Source organism: Lemur catta, chromosome 10 (genome assembly GCF_020740605.2).
Source record: "Lemur catta isolate mLemCat1 chromosome 10, mLemCat1.pri, whole genome shotgun sequence".
Taxonomy (NCBI): Eukaryota; Metazoa; Chordata; class Mammalia; order Primates; family Lemuridae; genus Lemur; species Lemur catta.
Window position 1 is genome coordinate 64,518,077 of NC_059137.1, and position 18,041 is coordinate 64,536,117.

General features: G+C 41.4%; 1 protein-coding gene across 1 annotated transcript in view; it reads left to right on the forward strand.

Moving 5' to 3' along the window:
- The first annotated feature begins 2,437 nt into the window (after positions 1-2,437).
- PGM5 (phosphoglucomutase 5) overlaps positions 2,438-18,041 on the forward strand; it is a 164,767-nt gene continuing 149,163 nt past the window's right edge. Inside the window, exon 1 of the mRNA XM_045562397.1 lies at positions 2,438-3,166. Coding sequence (XP_045418353.1) covers positions 2,906-3,166 — 261 coding nt within the window. The 5' untranslated portion in view covers positions 2,438-2,905. The remainder of the gene's footprint in view (positions 3,167-18,041) is intronic.

Genomic DNA, 18,041 nt, shown 5'->3' on the forward strand with positions numbered 1-18,041 from the left:
GTTTTCCTTTCTACCATGAGGTCCTGGCTATGTGGTTGGGCATGTTGCCTCAAACTGGATTGATCAGAGCCTTTGGGAATTTTGGAATTAGAACCACGGGAAGAGGATCTCCTCTTGGATGGTAAAACTGCAAAATCTTGTCTGAGATGCTGATGTCTTGTTTCTGGGTTGTGGAAGGAGTGAATTGAGAGGGAGAATGACGGGGATGTCACGAGAAAGGTGGGTGCTGGAAGTGGAGTGATGGAGTCTTGGAGGGCTTCTGGTCATCTTGGCTTGGGGGTTGCATCCTTGTCTTTCTTATGGGGCAAAGGATTTACCACACCTGCTCTTCTGGGAATGACACTGTCCTGCTTTGCAAAATGAAATGTCATTAGAAAGAGATTTACAAAAAACCTCACACCATAGAGATGTGCACAGATCCTTAAATAGAAGAAAACAAACAAACAAATAAAAAGCCCCAAATCCCCCAACTGTTCTTTTTGAGACAAGGTCTCTCTTTAAATTAGCCTGGTTAATTTAATATATATATATTTTTTAAATAGAGATGAGGTCTCTATGTTGCTGGAGCTGGGCTAGAACTTGTGGGCTCAAGCAGTTCTCCCTCCTTGTCCTCCCAAAATGCTAGGATTACAGGCCTGAGTTACTGCACTTTGCTCAACCATTCTGTTTTAAAACTGTTAATAGAGGCCGAAAAATTAGCTGGGTGTCGTGGTACACACCTTGTTGTCCCAGCTACTCGGGAAGCTACTCGGAATTGCTTGAGCCGAAGAGTCTGAGGCTGCAGTGAGCTATGATGATGCCACTGCTCTCTACCCAGGGTGACACAGTGAGACTCTGTCTCAATAAAACAAACAAAAATTGTTAACTGACAAATTATAATTGCACATATTTACGGGTACAATGGGATGTCACAATACATGTATACAATGTGAAGTTATTAAATCAAGATAACATATTCATCAGCTCAAGTATCTCTTTTTTGTGGTAGGTATTTTGTGGGAACATTTTAAATTTACTCTCTTAGTAATTTTGAAATTTATAATACATTAGTATTAACCATAGGTGCCATGCTGTGCAGTAGATCTCAAAAAACATGTTCCTCCTATCTAACTGAAATTGTGTACACCTTGTCTAACATGTCTCCATCCCTCCCACCTCCTCCAAAAAAGCCCCATTCTTTGCTGTTGAAGAGAATAGCTAACAAAAGTCCCCACAGCTCTTGGTTGATGGCTTCAGTGCTTTCCCCATCACACTTTCAATGACATTAATAAAAAGAGGAGGGCAATACAAGAATTTGGACAGCCTGCAAGTGCCATCTTGGCCACTTCCCTGACCTCACAAAAAAGTCCTCTTTTTCTCATCTGTAAAATGGGGACAATATGAATATCATGGTTTTTTTTTGGCCTCTGGAGAAAAAACAGATGCAAAGCATTTTATCAATTGCAAAATAATATGTAAGTGTGAGCTTTGCTCACAGTTATCTTGCTATGATCAAACACTTTATAACCCTGTGGCAAGTCAGCCTTACTCCCAGGAAGTGGACAGTATTTGGGGAAGAAACAGCAGTGGCAGATTTTAGGACAGCAGCTTTAGTGGGGGCAAAAATGCTTTAGGGGTGAAAGGAAATAGAAGCAAAGGTAAGAATAATGTCTTCCTCCATTGGGTTTTTATCCTGTTAGTCACTCTCTCTTCATTTCTAGTTTCTATGGAGAATTTCTTGGTTTGGGATTTTAAGTGGGGTTTATGGAGAGAAGGCAGAAAATCCCTAGCCCCTGCAGAATGAGAGGATGCATGCAAAGGGACCTGGTACCCATTTCTTGTTTAATTTGGTTTTGTTCATTTATTTCTGGTAGGCCATTAATAGGGGCTTTTAGCCTCCTCCTATCAAAAGCGATTAGTCGGGGAAGAGTTCAGCAGTGTGGACACATACAGCGTGGAACAAGGCTGTTTCTAAGCAAGAGCTGGGTAGGGAGGGTGAAAAGAGTGAGAATAAGGAAATATGTGTCGTCTGTGTTGCTGCTGTCGCAATCACCACAACAAACAAACAAGCAAAAAAATAAAAATAAAAAAGTTTCCATACGGCAAAGTGTGCCGCCCGGGGAGAGGCTGGGGAGAGTGGGGAGAGTGTGGACGGCTGGGGCGGGTCCTTCTGGGCTGAAGGGCCTGACAGTGTGTGATTCCCCGCAACAAATGGTCGCGGTGGGAGTGTGGACACACACAGACACACACGCAGCGCCCAGCCTCCAATTTCAGCGCTGGCAGAAGATAACAATTCTCAGCTCGCCTTTCCAGGGTTATTTTTGGCTGGGGCCGTTCGCTGATGGCAAAAGTTTTCAGCCCCTTCCCAACTCCCTCCTTGTCCTTGTTCAAAAGAGAAACTCGTGCGCGCAAGCCGCTCACTCCCAGCGAGACCCGGCGAGGGGGCTGCGGGTGGGCGGGGAGAGGGGCCGGGGTGCGGGAGAGGACCCCGAACCGGCTCCAACTCTCCGCACTCCCGGGCTATTTGCGGGCGGAGGGTGTGCCTGGGAGAGCGGCGACCGCCGGGGCAGGCGGGGGCCGGGCGCGGGGGCCGGGTAGCTGGTCCCGGGGCCGGGGCCTTGGGACACCCCGAAAGCAAGTCCAACTGGGGGAAGGAACTGAGGGCGAGCCGGCAGCAGAGAAGCCGGGCGGGCGGACACTCGGTCGGAAGGTGGAGGCCAAACCGTGCCGAGGCAGCGGGCCGCCGCGCCGCGAGGCGGAGCGGGCGGTGCCGCACGAGGGCGCAGGGCGCAGGGCACGGGCGGCTGCGCAGGGGGCCCGAGCGCGAGGCGGAGCCCCGGCGCGCCGCCAGGCCGGTGGGGGGCCCCGGGGGGCCGTACATTCCCTCCGGCTCCCGGAGCCGCGGCAGGAGCGGCCGGCAGGCGCCATGGAGGGCAGCCCCATCCCGGTGCTGACGGTGCCCACGGCGCCCTACGAGGACCAGCGGCCGGCCGGCGGCGGGGGGCTGCGGCGCCCCACCGGGCTGTTCGAGGGCCAGCGCAACTACCTGCCCAACTTCATCCAGAGCGTGCTGTCGTCCATCGACCTGCGCGACCGCCAGGGCTGCACCATGGTGGTGGGCAGCGACGGCAGGTACTTCAGCAGGACCGCCACGGAAATCGTGGTGCAGATGGCCGCGGCCAACGGGGTGAGTGGCCGGGACGCCCCTCGCTTCCCACCGCCGCCCCATCCCCTCCCCTCGCCCTTGTCACCCCCGGCCCCCGCCATTTGAGAGTCTTCCCGCGTCCCACGTCCTGTCCCTCCAGCGCCCCCCGCCGCCCCCTGCGCTCGAAGCCTCCCCAGAGTACCCTGAACACCCGGGTTCTGTCAGCACCCGCCGCCCCGAAAGACTTGAGGGGTCCCCGCTCTTCTTTGAGCCCCTCCGGACGCCCTGAACTCTCCCTTGACTCTGCCCACGTCCCACACCTGCTTTTTCTTTTAGACATTCTCTTCCCCGGCCCTTTTCAGCAGCTCCCGGTTTGAAATACTGTTCCAACTGCGTTGGCTGCGCACCCCCCCCCCCCCCGACTTCTTTCTTAGGCTCCCAACGTAGTTTTTCCCTCTTTCTCTGTCCTTTTTGCAATAATCCTCAAGCCCCCTAAATCTTAGCTCTGTCAAATTTAACGTAGTGTTATTTCAGAACACACACACACACACACACCCCAGTTTTGATCCCTGACATATTTGGCAAGAGTGGACCCTGAAGGTTTTAAATATCACTGGTTCCTCAGTGGAATTACTGAATGATTTATTTGATTAGGGTAGGGATGGGGTAAATCAATTTGTTTGATGCAAAACAGCTTGAACTCTGTTCCCAGGAGGCATATCTCTAAATGGCCTGAAATGAGATTTGCAGTGGTTTTCTTAAAGCAATTCCCAGCTTCTCTCCAAGATGCCTTTTGGCATTTGACAACATTTCATGCCTCTTCCCCTTTCAGTTTTCATCTTGATTTTCTCTTCCTTCTCCCACGACCTCTGTAGTCTTCTTTTGCAATCTGAATTCTCAGACCTTGGGTTTTTCTCCTTCTGCCCCTTTCCTCCCTATCCTATAAAAGAAGCACCTTTTGGCATAGCCCCGTATTCCAATTTCCTCTTTCCCAAGTCTGGCAGCATCTCAAGGACATTTACAAGAGGGATACCTAATTGCAGAGGTATCTGAATTATCTGTGGGAAACATTGTCTAAAAAAGCAATTTCCACCTTGTCAATGCAAGCAGACCCACACACATAGAACTTTTCATTAAGGGAAATCTCTTCTGCAGATGTACAAATGAGTGCGAACATCTTTAAAAGTAAAACTAACAATTTGGATTCTCTTCCTCCTTCCCAACACTCTCCTTTTAATTTTCTCATTTCTTATTAAAAAAAAAAAAACTTTAGGATTCTCTGTGCTTCACCTTTTTCTGCTATAATTCTTCCTTCTCAGTGTTTCAGGGATGGGGAAAGAGGATTTTACAAAAAATAACCGAAAGCAATTGGGAGAAATAGGGCCAGTGATATTGGGGTGGGTGGTGGAATTGCAATTTTCGACTCTAGCACAGTGATGCTGGAGATATGGGACTTGTATTTCTCTCCGGCTTCTCACTTGAGATTGATGAAAGTTGGCTAGAATCAGAGAGTTGGAGAGAGGTTGACAAATGGTCTTTCACTGTTGTCTGACAAAGCTGTTTGCGTGGAGTGATGGAGAATAATGAGCCTGGGGAGGGCTATGGCAGCTTTCATGCTCCTTCCTGGGCCAATTTTTTTCAGGGAGTGAGAGAAACATAGCCTGTCTAATATTTACCGTGGGTCAGGATATTTTTGATGCTACGGTTGTTTACTTGCATGGGCAAATGATTATTATGTGTTATTATTTCTTGGTCCACTTTACCATAAATAAATACTCTTCAACCTCTTACTTCGATGGGTCTTCTATGACTCACACATTTTATTTACTCTAAGGGTGGAGTTTATTTTAGGAGATAATTAGCATATGTTAATATATACTTAAGATAGAGTCAAATTTAACCTAGCAGTTGTTATGAAGGACAGAATGGCATATTAAAATTCACATAGAAGCATCAACCCTTAAATAATCTGAAAGTACTACTTCTAAGAGGGGTGGGCGTGGGAAAAGGGAATGGTAGAAATTTTTCAAAATTTCAAACAGCCAACTTTAACCAATCTTTTCCTCATTTTGTTCACTTTCTTGGGGGCTTGTGCTAAAGCAAAGTGAATAGTCAGAAGGTTGCCTACAGGAGAAAAGTGGTCTACAGGAGTGGATAATTGGTCTTGAATGATTGAAAATTGATGGGAATGCACCTGTCTCCCAGTTTGTCTTGCTGAGTTAGACTCAGGAATGGTGAACTTTGATTCCAAATGCTTTGGCCTTTTGATTTCCTATTGCATAGTCATAAATGGGCTAGAAAAATTGTAGAAAACTAGAGTTTATTCTCTTTGGACTGACAAACCTTATGGGTTGCATTCTCTGTATCTGAAAAATCTTGGTTTTGATTGAAAAAGTTAATTTTACAAAGCAATTTTCTGTGAAAAACTGTAGTTACTCTTTATGTAATTGCTGGAGGAGAACAGAAATATGAAATTTCTAAAATAATAAACTATATTATGTTTTAATATCTCAAAGTTTGAAGTAGATATTTCAAACATATATACCTGTACAACTTGGGATTTTAAAAAATGTTATTATAAAATTATGAAATTTTCAAACATGGAGAAAAGTGGAGAGATGAGATTAATAACATCCATTGATAGACTAGATTGTAATAATTTTGCTATATTTGTGTCATTTAATTTTTGCTTAGGTGTTTTAAAGTTTATTAAAGAAAATCATATTTTACCCCTTAATTCTTCAGTATAGAGCTCTAAAAAATACAAACACTTTCTATATAGTTACAATATCATTTCAAACAAAATAAAAAATGTCTTCTTTATATCATGTATTCCCCAGTCCACATTCAGATTTCCTTAATTGTTCTGAAATGTCTTTTATGGTTGGTTTGTTGAAGCTAGTTTCTTCCAATCAAGGAATACACATTGCACTTGGTTATTTATCTCAAGAGTCTTTTATTTCTCACAGTTCTAAGAGGCTGGGAATTCCAAGATCAAGGCAGTTTCCGTGTCTGGTGAAAGTCAGCTTCTTGGTTCATAAGATTAGGCTTTCTTGCTGTGTCCTCACATAGTGGAAGAAACTAGCTCTCTCTCCAGCATCTCTTTTATAAGGGCACAAATTCCAATAATGAAGCCTTCACCCTCATGACCTAATCACTCCCTAAAAGCCCCATCTCCTAATACCATCACTTTGGGAGTTAGGATTTCAATATATGAATTTTGGGAGGACATAAGCATTCATCCTGTTCCAAGGCTTAATTGGATTCAGGCTCAACTTTTTCCCCCAAGAATCTTTCATATATGATGGTGTGTATTCATATCCCATAATGAGTGATGCTGAGATGAATTGTGTTGATTGCAGGACTATGATGGTACCTTTGTTCCTATATCCTCCATTATTTTCTTCCTGTGGTCAAGCCAGCAGCCTGTGGGGTAAACTTTGTACCATGTGTATATTCGGTTTCGTAACAACTTTACCCAGTTGTTTTAGCAATTATTAATTATCCTTACTTGAGTTGGTTACTTCACTAGGGGTTTCACAATGGTGATTTTTCTAATTCACTTATTCTATTCACATGTTTTAGCTGGTGTTTTTCTATAAACTGGGCATTTTCCTCATAACTGGGCTAATTGGTTACCTTGAAATGTAATTCCTTCTAGAAAGGCAGAATATATGTTTATTTTTCTCTTTTTTTAATTACCATTTTTCAGAGTAAGGATTTGGTGAATTAGTTCCACTGGACAAATGAATTTTGTTTTTTTCACTTTAACTTTTTTTGAATATCACTATAGATGCTTACATTTTTATATTTAATTTGAATGGATTAGTGATTAAATGAGAAGATACTTTTTACCTGTTTTTGTAGTTTTTATGTGGATATGGGAGCTTATATAAAAAAATCCCCAGAAGTATTTTAATTCCCCTTTAAAGATACAAACTCTGTCCTACTATATAGAGCAAAAGACAAATAACTATGTACAAAGAATAAATATTATCATTTAAGTGAATTGTAATTAAGCTGAGTTTGTAACCAATTGGTTTTTGACCCTGTTTCTATTTCCATCTGCTTCAAAGCCTCTTCAGTGGTTTAGATCTTCTGGATATCAACTTATTCTAAACTCTTAAAGAGTTTAAGAGCTAAGTGCAACACAATGGCTATAGGAATGCTTTTGCCCTTTTCTGGGTGGGTATACCTAAGAGCCATCTCCCTATTTCTCGTCTTTGTTCTAATATTTTTTAGTCCTAAACTACCATCAATATTGGATGAGTGACAGCACTGTACCTGCCTCAAGATGTTTGTGACTTTCTCTAAAATTTTCTTTCTTTGGAAATGGTATTCTACATTAGCACTATCAAATGGAACTTTCTCTGATGATGGAAAAGTCCTATAATCTGCACTGTCCCAGCCACTAGCCACATGTGGATATTGAATACTTGAAATGTAGCTAGAGAAACTGAAGAACTGGATTTTGCATTTTCCTTAATTTTAATTAAAATAGAAATTTAAATATTAATGGCTACAAGTGGTTAGTAGCTACCGTACTAGATACCACAGATCCATAAACTTAATGTTTAAAATCTGTTTTCAAAAACGGAGTCAGCCTGTTACAACCAAAAACAACCATAGGTTAAATTAAATAAGTCACCAAGTACTATAAATTCACATTTGGCAGATACAAACCAGATATTTTTCATGTGATAATCATGTCCTCTTTTAACTTTAGCCTTGGAGCTAGTGAAGTATGGTAGAAAAAACCCTGTATCAGCAGCCGGAAAGCTTGCCTTCTTTTCCTACCTCTGGCATACAAATTGGATGTCAGATGTGTTAGCCTCTTGAAATGCCTAGAAACCACTTGTTCCCTCACCTAAAAATCAGGTATGACAGCATCACTAAATTATCCTGGGAATCTAATGAAGCACTGCATATGAAAGCACTTCTTGTAACATCTATAGCACTGAGAAATGTAAAGGAGTATTATTTCCTGAAATGTAAAGGAGTATGATCAACTGACTATATCTCAGATAATTATGATTTGACTGTATGCATTGAATAAAGCCCTTTGTCTAACAACTTACAGCTCTGCTGTAAGTTTTAGCCAAGAGAATATCCATTTATTGATTAGCCATGCACTATACTGGTCACATGATGATTAGCAATAATATTAACATGCAGTGCCTCTTACAGAATTCAAGACCTTCTCGTGCCTTATGAAATCTTTCAGAGGGGGAAGCTGATGTGCAGTGGTATGAGGAAGGCTAGGTCAGCAGGGGACTTGGAACGTTCTCCAGATAGATGCCTACACAGGTTGTATTTGATTCCAATTGGCCATGAAAAGCTGGTTGCTCTAAAGGATGAGAATATACTTGGTTTGGCATTTACTAGAACTGTCTGGGGGAAAAAATCTTGGTGTGGCCCAAAGACAAGGAACATAAGTTTGGAAGTGAAGCAAAGTGGGATGAAATGGGTGGTAGGGGCAGTGTGTGTGTGTTGGTGAGGGGTGGAGGGAGGGCAGAAAAAAGAAGCAAGAGAGGGAACCCTGTGCTTCAATACCCAGGGCTTCTTTCCTGGAATGGATCTGAAAGCCTGGGGTTGGGTGGCTCAGGCTCCCATCTCTAGAAGGGAAAAAGAACCGGGTGAAGATTGGCTCTGTATTTTCTCCTAGTGTTCACTACAGAGTAGGTGAATGGGAAGAGCAATGATAATCCAGACATTAGAGAGGACAGAGAGGTTTGTGATGCATTAGAAAACTCTAACAAGCCTTTCATACCTCTCTTGCTTCCCTTTCTGAATCACCATCACCAAGTCGTGGAATTAGGAAATCTATTATGTGAGCAACAGCAAACTTGAGGGAGCCCTTGGTTTCATTGATCTCCCTGTTTGGGTCAGTTCATTCTTGACACTTTTAGTCTCTAGTCTTCATTCACTTTTTATGGGGAAGTAAAAGGAGTGGGAGAGGTTGTGAGAACAGCTGGGCCCTCCCAGTTGCTGGAGTGGTTATTTTAAGCTTTGTTTAATGTGTCCAGAGACCCAGATGGCATTTTTAACTAAGCTGCTTTATTAAATCTTGTGATAAAGCATAATGATGTTTATTGAAAAGGCAGACACACATCAGCAACATTATGTATGAAACTTGCCCTAAGAATTTTCTATAAAACATCTGTTCTCTTTGAGCTCTTTGTGAACTCTGGAAGTTTGCTAGCTTCTATACAAACTTGAGGACTAGAAGTTGGAATCCACTTTTGGAAAAGTCCAAGCATAGGTATTGAATTAATCAATCTAAACTCTCAGTTTTTGGGCCCTGGATACTCTTCTGTTGGACAGCAGTAACATAAATAAGCACTGTAATAGAATTTGAACAAGATTATTTGGGAGTAATAGGCAGGAAAAATAGGCATGAATTGTCCAGGGATGTTTAAATTGAAGGTAAAAAGCTAGGACTTCAATGTCCTGTGTCAGCCTATAGCCTTGAGAGTTAATTTGCAAACACTCAAAGGCACCAGTATGCCTTTACTGCTTATACTTGCATAGCCAAAGAGAAATATTTGGGCTCTTTTATCTGATTTGACTGTCTTAGTTATGAATAAGAGTATATCTAGAATATATACAAGACTTGTTAAACTAAAAATCCACATTCTCTGAGTCTTTGAATATCGTTCATCTCTTATATTTTTAGTGACATCAACTTTTGGAGTAATGCCTTTATTTGCATGAAAAGGAAAATTTTAGGAACATTCAACTCCCAAAGAAGTTCTTTTTCTGAGCCTGAAGTCGTGGAATTTTTTAACTTTTCCTTTCCCTTTCCAAGTCTGTATTAATAGGTATTTTGTATAAATATAATATATAATTATTGCCTTTCTATTGTTTTCCTCTAATAAGAATCTTGGTTTTTAGCTAGGGGTATCTAGTTTTGTATTTAGGAATTTCTAATGGAAAGAGAAAGGATCTAAAATCAGAGGGCAAGAGTTTATTCTATTTGAAAAGAGACCTACAAAATGCTGGGAGGAGAGTTTTATAACAAATGATTAAAATCAACCATATATAAAAGTTCTTCCAAATCAGTAAGAAAATTCAAACAATTCAATACAAAAGTTGTCAACAACAAACACATGAAAAGGTGATAAATCTTAAATCATAACCAGAGAAATATAAATAAAAAGTCCATCAATTTGCAAAAAAAAAGTTGAAAATACTCAGAGTTGGCATAGGTGTCAAAAAATTATCATGTTTGTACACTATTGGTGGAAGTTAAACTGATATAACTTTTGGTCAGGCAATTTGACAGTACATATCTAAATTAATAGAGTAGTTGTCTAATAATCTAGGGATCCCTTAATCTGAGAATCTATCATGTAGATTTTCTAGAGCAAATGTGCAAACTTCTATGTACAAGAATACTCACTGCAGCATTTGCTAAGGAAAACCTTGGAAACAATCTATATATTCAATACTAGAAAACAGGTGCATAATTCATGACATAACCACATGATAGACACCATTAAAAAATCTATAAACAAAGGATATGGATCTATGTGTAATATGAAAAAGATATGAATGATAGCGTGTTAGGTGAAAAAAGCAATTACCAGAGTATTGTGTATAGCGTGATCCCACTTTTGTGCATATAACATAGGCATAAAAAATAGGGTTGGAAGAACATACTTCAAAGAGTCAATAGTGGAGACATCTGGAGGGCATGTGTGTTTACGGTGGGGAGAAGAAAATCCTTTCCCTTTTTGCTTTGTATATGTCGCGATTAAAAAACATCATATATTGATATGCATTGCTTTCATAATTAAAATGCATCCGTAAAGAATAATGAAGCAAAAATGAGACACTCTAGATATGAATCATGGTACTACCATTTGCAACTTGTATTACCCTGGGGAAGTCACCTGGCATCCTGAGGTTTGTTTCCTCATTTGTAAAACTAGGGAAAATAATAATACCTGCCGCAGGTCTTCCTGGGCATTGGAAGCATTGAATGTGGTAATGGATTACAGTATTATGAATTATTTTATTTGTTCATATAACAATTATTACCAAAATATTTTGCTCTGTTTAAAATAAATGAAGGACGTGTGTGTTGTAGTCCCAGTAGCTTTACTAATCAGAAGACACCTGCTGATGTGGTGGTCACAGTTGCTCCGGTGCAGCTTCCTCTTGATTTTTGGCCTTCCTCCAGGTCACTGGCTAAGGCTGGGGTGGTGACCGGGGAAGGCCTGATCCCCTCTCTCCTCCCAGCATGCACGCGTGTGTGAGCGCACACACACACACACACACACACACACAGATACACTACCACAGTACATGCAGTGGCAGCAGCTGCTCCGGCACAGACTTCCACTCAACATAAAGGACTTTTTTGGTGTGATCTCTGTCTTCTTGCTAAGAATGAGCTGAGTCAGTGCCATGCTTTTCCATCTTAAACTTTTCTGAAGCTCAGGCTGTGTTAAGAGCAAACCCCCACCCCCCTTGCCCACCCCGCTGCTCCCCACTGAGGCCAGATCTTAATCTACTCATTTCATGAGGATTTTCAAACCTAATGGACTGGGCCATGTGAGAGATTACTGAAAGGAACAGACCAAGCAGAGGCTAAGAGACTCCACGCTAATCTGTTGAGTAGTCTGAAAATGCACAGCTGCGGGAGCTTGCCATGCTTTCAAGTATTTTGGCAGGATGTTTGTCAGGGGGCCTGTTCCTGCAGCTCTGCTGAATGTTTGGGTAGGAGGCATAATCTTTTCTTGGACAGGATCTCCCAAATGTAAAGTGATAGAAGCTAATGTGGAATATAATACAGAAGATCCAGCTTGGCTGTCATAAATAACAGTAAATTGTTTAATCTTGCTGAGTTGTAAATCTGTGATTGCCAGAGGTCTTTAGTTCACTGGAACAGAGCATAAGGGGTGGGGGTGCTTAGCAAATGGGCACTTATTATTTTCTAGCCAGACAGAAACTGGTCTGAGGGAATTTATTTAAAAATCCATACAAATGTATTTTAATTGATTGTGACAATTACTCAGAGAAAGCCCATGGCTCTAAGAGAAGTGAGTTCTTTTCTTGTTTTGTTTTGTTCTATCTATAAAGAAAATGTGTGTGTGTATATATATATATATATATATATATATATATATATACATATATACACACACACACACATACATATATATATAAAAGTGTGTGTGTATATATATATAAAATATATATATATATTCTACCTATATATAAATGTGCCAGAGATACTGAGTTTTTTGTTCAGGGGATATATATATATATATAAAATTTCTGTATACCTATGAAGGTGCCAGCTGTGAAGTGTTCTTAAGCATTCTGAAAGTTTATCATGTAGCATGATTGTGCATGTGTGCACAGACCTGTGCCCATAAAGCTATGTCTTCTTCCCTGGATATATTTAAGAAGAAGATAGAACAGAGTCTAAAATGTCAGAAATGTTTGAAGACTGCACAGAAATGAAGGAATTACCTAAATGTTCCCAAATGACCTACATTTGTTTCTATGACAATAAATAGAACTTGTGCTGGCGCATGATGGACCAAGAGTAAGAAATGTAAGCAGCGTTCATCTGACTGTTCTAGGAAGAAATCTCTCTTGCAAGGGCAGCTTTGTGCTGTGAGCTCAATGACATCGATAAATTAGCAGGCCAGCCTGGTACATACAAGTGGGCAGGGCCAATCAGAGGCACGGATGGGGAAAATCAAAGAAGGTCCAGGTCGGGACCAGGATGCAGACCTAGGCCTGCCACTGCCTGCTGTGGATATCAGCAGCTTCTTAGTGAGCAGGTTTATGTTCAAAGAAGAAAGACGTGGCAGTTGTGTTAGCATGTTACAAGTCATTTGTTGCTTAGTTATTGGCAAACTACATCCAGTTTAATTTATATCATAGTGTGGGTTTAGTCCTCAAACATGTTTTTTTATATATAAAAATTTGAGGTAAAAGAACACTTTTACATTGGTCAATAAACAATAGTACATTTAAATAATAGAAGACTATACAGCCATTAAAATCATATCATGGAAGATTATTATTTATAAGTGACATGGAAAGAGAGATTCAAGGGAAGGGTTAGATATAGTAAGTGAATGACAGCAATCCCTTTTGTAAAAACACATAAGTGAAACAGAGAGAGAGAGAGACCAAGACACATAGACAAAGTCTACATGCAAAACATTAATGGTGGTCATTTTTAGGTGGTAAGACTACAGGTGATTTTTATTTTTATTTTCTTCTTGTTATGTGTACTTCATAAATGTTCAAAATAGAAATATTCCAGGCTAGTAAAATAACGACAACAGCACCAACAACAAATTTATTTGATTGCTATTAAGAAATGACAATAGCAAGGAGGGCAAGTGAAATGTATCAGGAGTCTGTTGGGTGCCGGATGCCGTGAGCTGGAGCTTGGTTATGTCACTTCCTTTCACCCTCTGTCATGTGATCTTTTAGATCTTTTAGATAACAAAACTGAGATACAGAGGGGTTCAGGATCTTGCCCAAAGTCACATAGGCAGTAGGGCGCAAAGTCAGTTTTTACATCCTTTCCTGTTGGACACCAAAATCTCGGCTTTTCTCAGGGCATTCAAGTCGGCTTTCCTGACCTGTGTAAACCCAGTGGACACTTGCAGTTCTTAACCTGGTGTCCAGGTGGGGCGACCACCTGATAAAACAGCAGCAAGCAGAGCCCTTTCTTGTTTTAGTGAGTCAGACCTTTTATCTTAAAGGTAAAGATTTTGGAGTATTTTCCACATACTGAATTGCCTAATTACTGGGAGAGATATACTTCCTATTTTCACCACCCCATTTTGCAGTTGAGGAAAATGAGATTTCCTGATGTTTTCAACAAAATCTTGAGAATTTGGTGGGCTGATTGAGAAACAGAACTTGGGTTACACTTCTAGATGCCTGTGACTTTTCTTGTTCAGATGTTAGGAATTGAAGGTGAAATCCATGTTGGTTTAGTTCTAATGAACTCTCAGCCCTCCCTCCAGCCCCCAAGTGTGTGTGTGAAGACTTCCAGGGTACAGGAAGCTGAGGAGGAGCTTTCTGGCTCCCATCTGGTCTCCATGTAACAAAGCCTATAACTGCACAATTATCCGTGTGCAAATGAAGAAGTCCCTTGATGTTTGGAAAACCACAACATCTGTGCCTTCGTTATTTCTTGAAATTCCACTTAGCCATCTCCTGCTTACCCATGCGCAGCACTACGCAAGGGTTGGCACTCTGCAATCCATGGCAGCTTGGCTTTGGGCTTTGTTCATGTGGTTTTTTGGTTTTTGTTTTTTGTAACCAAGAAGACAGGAAACAGGCATCTTTGTGTATATGGTTCTCCACAGCACGTGGCAGATGAAACTAGTGGTGGCTGTGTGGTCCTGTAGAGCACTTTCTCTGTGAAGCATCAAGGAGGTTTATGTGTTTTGTGCTCCTCCCTCTCTCTAGTTCACTTTGAGAATCTCAGGGATATGACACAGTGAGCAGAGGATATTGAGGACTGTCATACACAGTTTTTCTTTTCATTTTTTTCCTTAAGGGACTTATTTAAAGTGAGAAGGGAATCATAATGGGGAAGTCTAATTTAACAGAGTTCACACAGGAAAACAATCCTGCTTTCATTAGTGTTATGTTACTGGGGATAACGCATTTAGAATCAAAATTTTGCATCTACTCTAAGATTTTAGCCAGAAGGTTTAAATTGTACAACCCTGCTCTCTAGGACTTTAATTTGAGCTAACTAGAAACTGCAGTCATACTAAATCTAATTTGGAAGAGTAGCTGTTAACATTCTGAAAAAAAAGTTGTCAGAAATAAAATCATTAAAAAAATTTGTATATGGCACATGATGTAAAGGAATAGAAGTGTTGGCAGAGAGCTTTTATGTAATACATTTTTCTCCTTCTCAGAATAATAGTCTAAGGCATGTGGAGGGGCATATTAATTCCCTTGGTGCCTGTATGCCCATTTGTGGGTGGAGAAAACATGATAAAATCTAGGTGAGGTTTAAGGTTTGATGGGAGGCATTGGCATCAAGTTAGAAGAAGACACTCAGATTCTAAGTAACTGCACTGTGGGAAATGGGACAATTGCACATGGCTGCCTATTGTGTCTCCCCTTCCCCAAACATTTAGAAGTCATGACTGGGTAGGAACAAGTTCATCCTGCATCTGTCCTGCATCTATCTGTGTGTCTGAGAAAGTCTGTGCCTTGTGGATGTGTCTGCAGGGTCCTGTGTGATTGTGTGCATCTGTCTACCCGTGGATCCTGGGAGCTGTGTCTGTGTGCCTCCTGTGTGTGTGTGTGTGTAAGTGACAGTGGACCAGGATCCACCTTTGCCCGTTTCCACGTGGGAGCTGAAGGAAGTGTTCCCTAGTGGCAATAATGTCCCTCAGGTCGAGTGTACCTTCTGGAGGGTGGGGATGGGTTTCCTTTCCTCCAGCCAAAGCCAAACCCCATAGTATAGGAGCTTTAGCGAGGGGGAAGTTGGGATGCCATGGCTTGGTCCTCCCTGGGCTGCAGCCTGGGTTTCACTCGGAATAAAAGTCAGATGTTGCCTGCTTCAACGCTGTAAACAAAACCAAAGCCAATTATGCAGACCATCTTTTCCTTGCAAGCTAGCAGTCTGCTACATTGACAGAGGGTAGTATTTCTAGGACTTTTTCAGAGAGTGAAATGATAGTTTAAGGGATAATCTCCTATTTAAAAATGAATTTTAAATGTTGGAGGGGGATGTGGGATTTGGGGAAGACAATAGCATGATCTGTGTCATGTTTAATTTTACAAAGTGTTTTTGTTTGTAGAATCTCATCTTTAGTGAATTTTTCCTCTTGGCTTTGCAGGTAAAGATACTGGGCCTCAGAGAAGTTACATGATTCACCCTATGTCAGGGGTAGAGCCAAGACTCATATCTAGGTCTTTGAAGTTCAAGTTGAGAGCTTTTTCTTTCAGAGACAATAAGGTCTCCAAAAATTATATTTCTTTTATCAGTTACTGGATCTTGAAAGCCATACCTTTTCTGATAACATCTGTCTTGGCCTAATTGGGAAAAGGAGAGTAAATAGAAGAGGGAAAGACACAGACATACGGAGGAGAAAGTGACATGAAGACAGAGGCAGAGATTGGAGTGATGCAGACATAAGCCCAGGAATGTGTGCAGCCTCCAGAGAGTGGAAGAGGCAAGGGGGCCCCTCCCCTAGAGCCTCAGAGGAATCATGGCCCTGCCTATGCCTTGCCTTTGGGCTTTTGGCCTCTAGGACTATAAGAGAATAAATTTCTATTTTTTTTTTAGCCACCAAGTTTATGGCAATTTGTTACAGCGATCTTAGAAAACTGATATAATTTTTGTACTAGTTTACAGATTTTATATTGATTTCCCAGGGTTCCCCAAACAAATTACCACAAATTTGATGGCTTAAAACAACTGAAATGTATTTTTTCACAGTTCTGGAGGCCAGAAGTTGAAATCAAGATGTTGGCAGGGCCACACTCTCTAGATGGTGTAGGGGAGAATCTGTTCCCTGCCTCTTCTAGCTTCTGGTGGCAGTTGACATTCCTTGGATCCTGGGCTTGTGGCTGCGTCACTCCAATCTCTGCCTCTGTCTTCACATCCCCTTCTCCGATGTGTGTATTCCCTCCTGTGCATCTATTCTATTGAGTACAAAGTACTGCCCCTTCCATGATGGAAGTGGTCCAAATGAATGACACCACCAGGTGTCTGGCTGATCACCTCGGGGATGGTGCCATATGGGGACTCAGTGTGGTCTCTGCGCCGGCAGATTGGACAGTCAGCAGTGGCCATAGCCAGGTTGGCCTTGGTGAGTGGAAGTCCATGATGTTGAGCCCATGCAGAACCTCCCTGTCTGTCATCATGGCCACTTGTTCATAAGCCCATTGGATAATGACAGAAGTGGCTGGAGAAAGAGGCTGACTGGTGTCCACAGAACTGGTCATCCTATCTGCTTGATTATCCAAATACTCCTCTGCTGAGGTCACCCTTTGGTTAGTGTTCACATGCGACACAAATATCTTCACGATTTTCCATGTCTTACCTTAGAAGCCCCATCACTTGCTCTCCTGCATCCCCTCAGTACCATCACCCCCAGATGCCCCTCAACTAGATTTATAGACAGTGGCCAGTACTTTCTCCTTTTCCTGGTATTGCTGGGTTAATGAGTGAGTCTCATGTAGGTAAAATTTCCAGTTATCTAGAATTTAATCTTCCATTAATACTCTAATTATAACTAAAATATTTCAGGTTGAAATTTTACTCAAGTTTAATTATTCACTTTAACCTTCTTAAACAGAATGGATATTACCTTTTCAAAAAATTGAAATTTCATAAGATAAAAAATTTATCTGTAATCTCTTCTACTTAACAAATAAACTGCACACATTTATTTCTGTATTTTTTGCAAGTCCTTGCCCCCAAAGTATACATAATTTTACATTGTTGTACTAGCATAAAATAATTTTGTATTCTACATTTTCGATTTAGCATTAAAACATTGTCTATATTCCTTTTTCTGCCACTTAAGAAAATGCAGGTTGTTGTAAAAGAAATAAACATGAAATGTAGGCAATTTTTATTGCCTTAAATACAATAGGAAGTTATTTCTCACTCACGGAATAGTCTAATGTGTATGTTCCTGGTGGACAAAGACTCTTGTCTATCCAGTGGGACAGGGACCCAGGTTCCTTCCATCTTGTGGCTCTGGCGTCTCCTAGAGCCACAGGGGCACCTGTACTGGGCCTGTAGATGAGGAAATAGGCAGTGTAGAGAAAACATATCTGCTTTCTAGGATCCTCAGCCCAGAAGAAACACACATTACTTTTGTTCTCATTCTCATAGTAGTTTATCACCCATTGTCCAAATGCATCACGTGGCCACACTTAGATGCCAGGGTGGGCT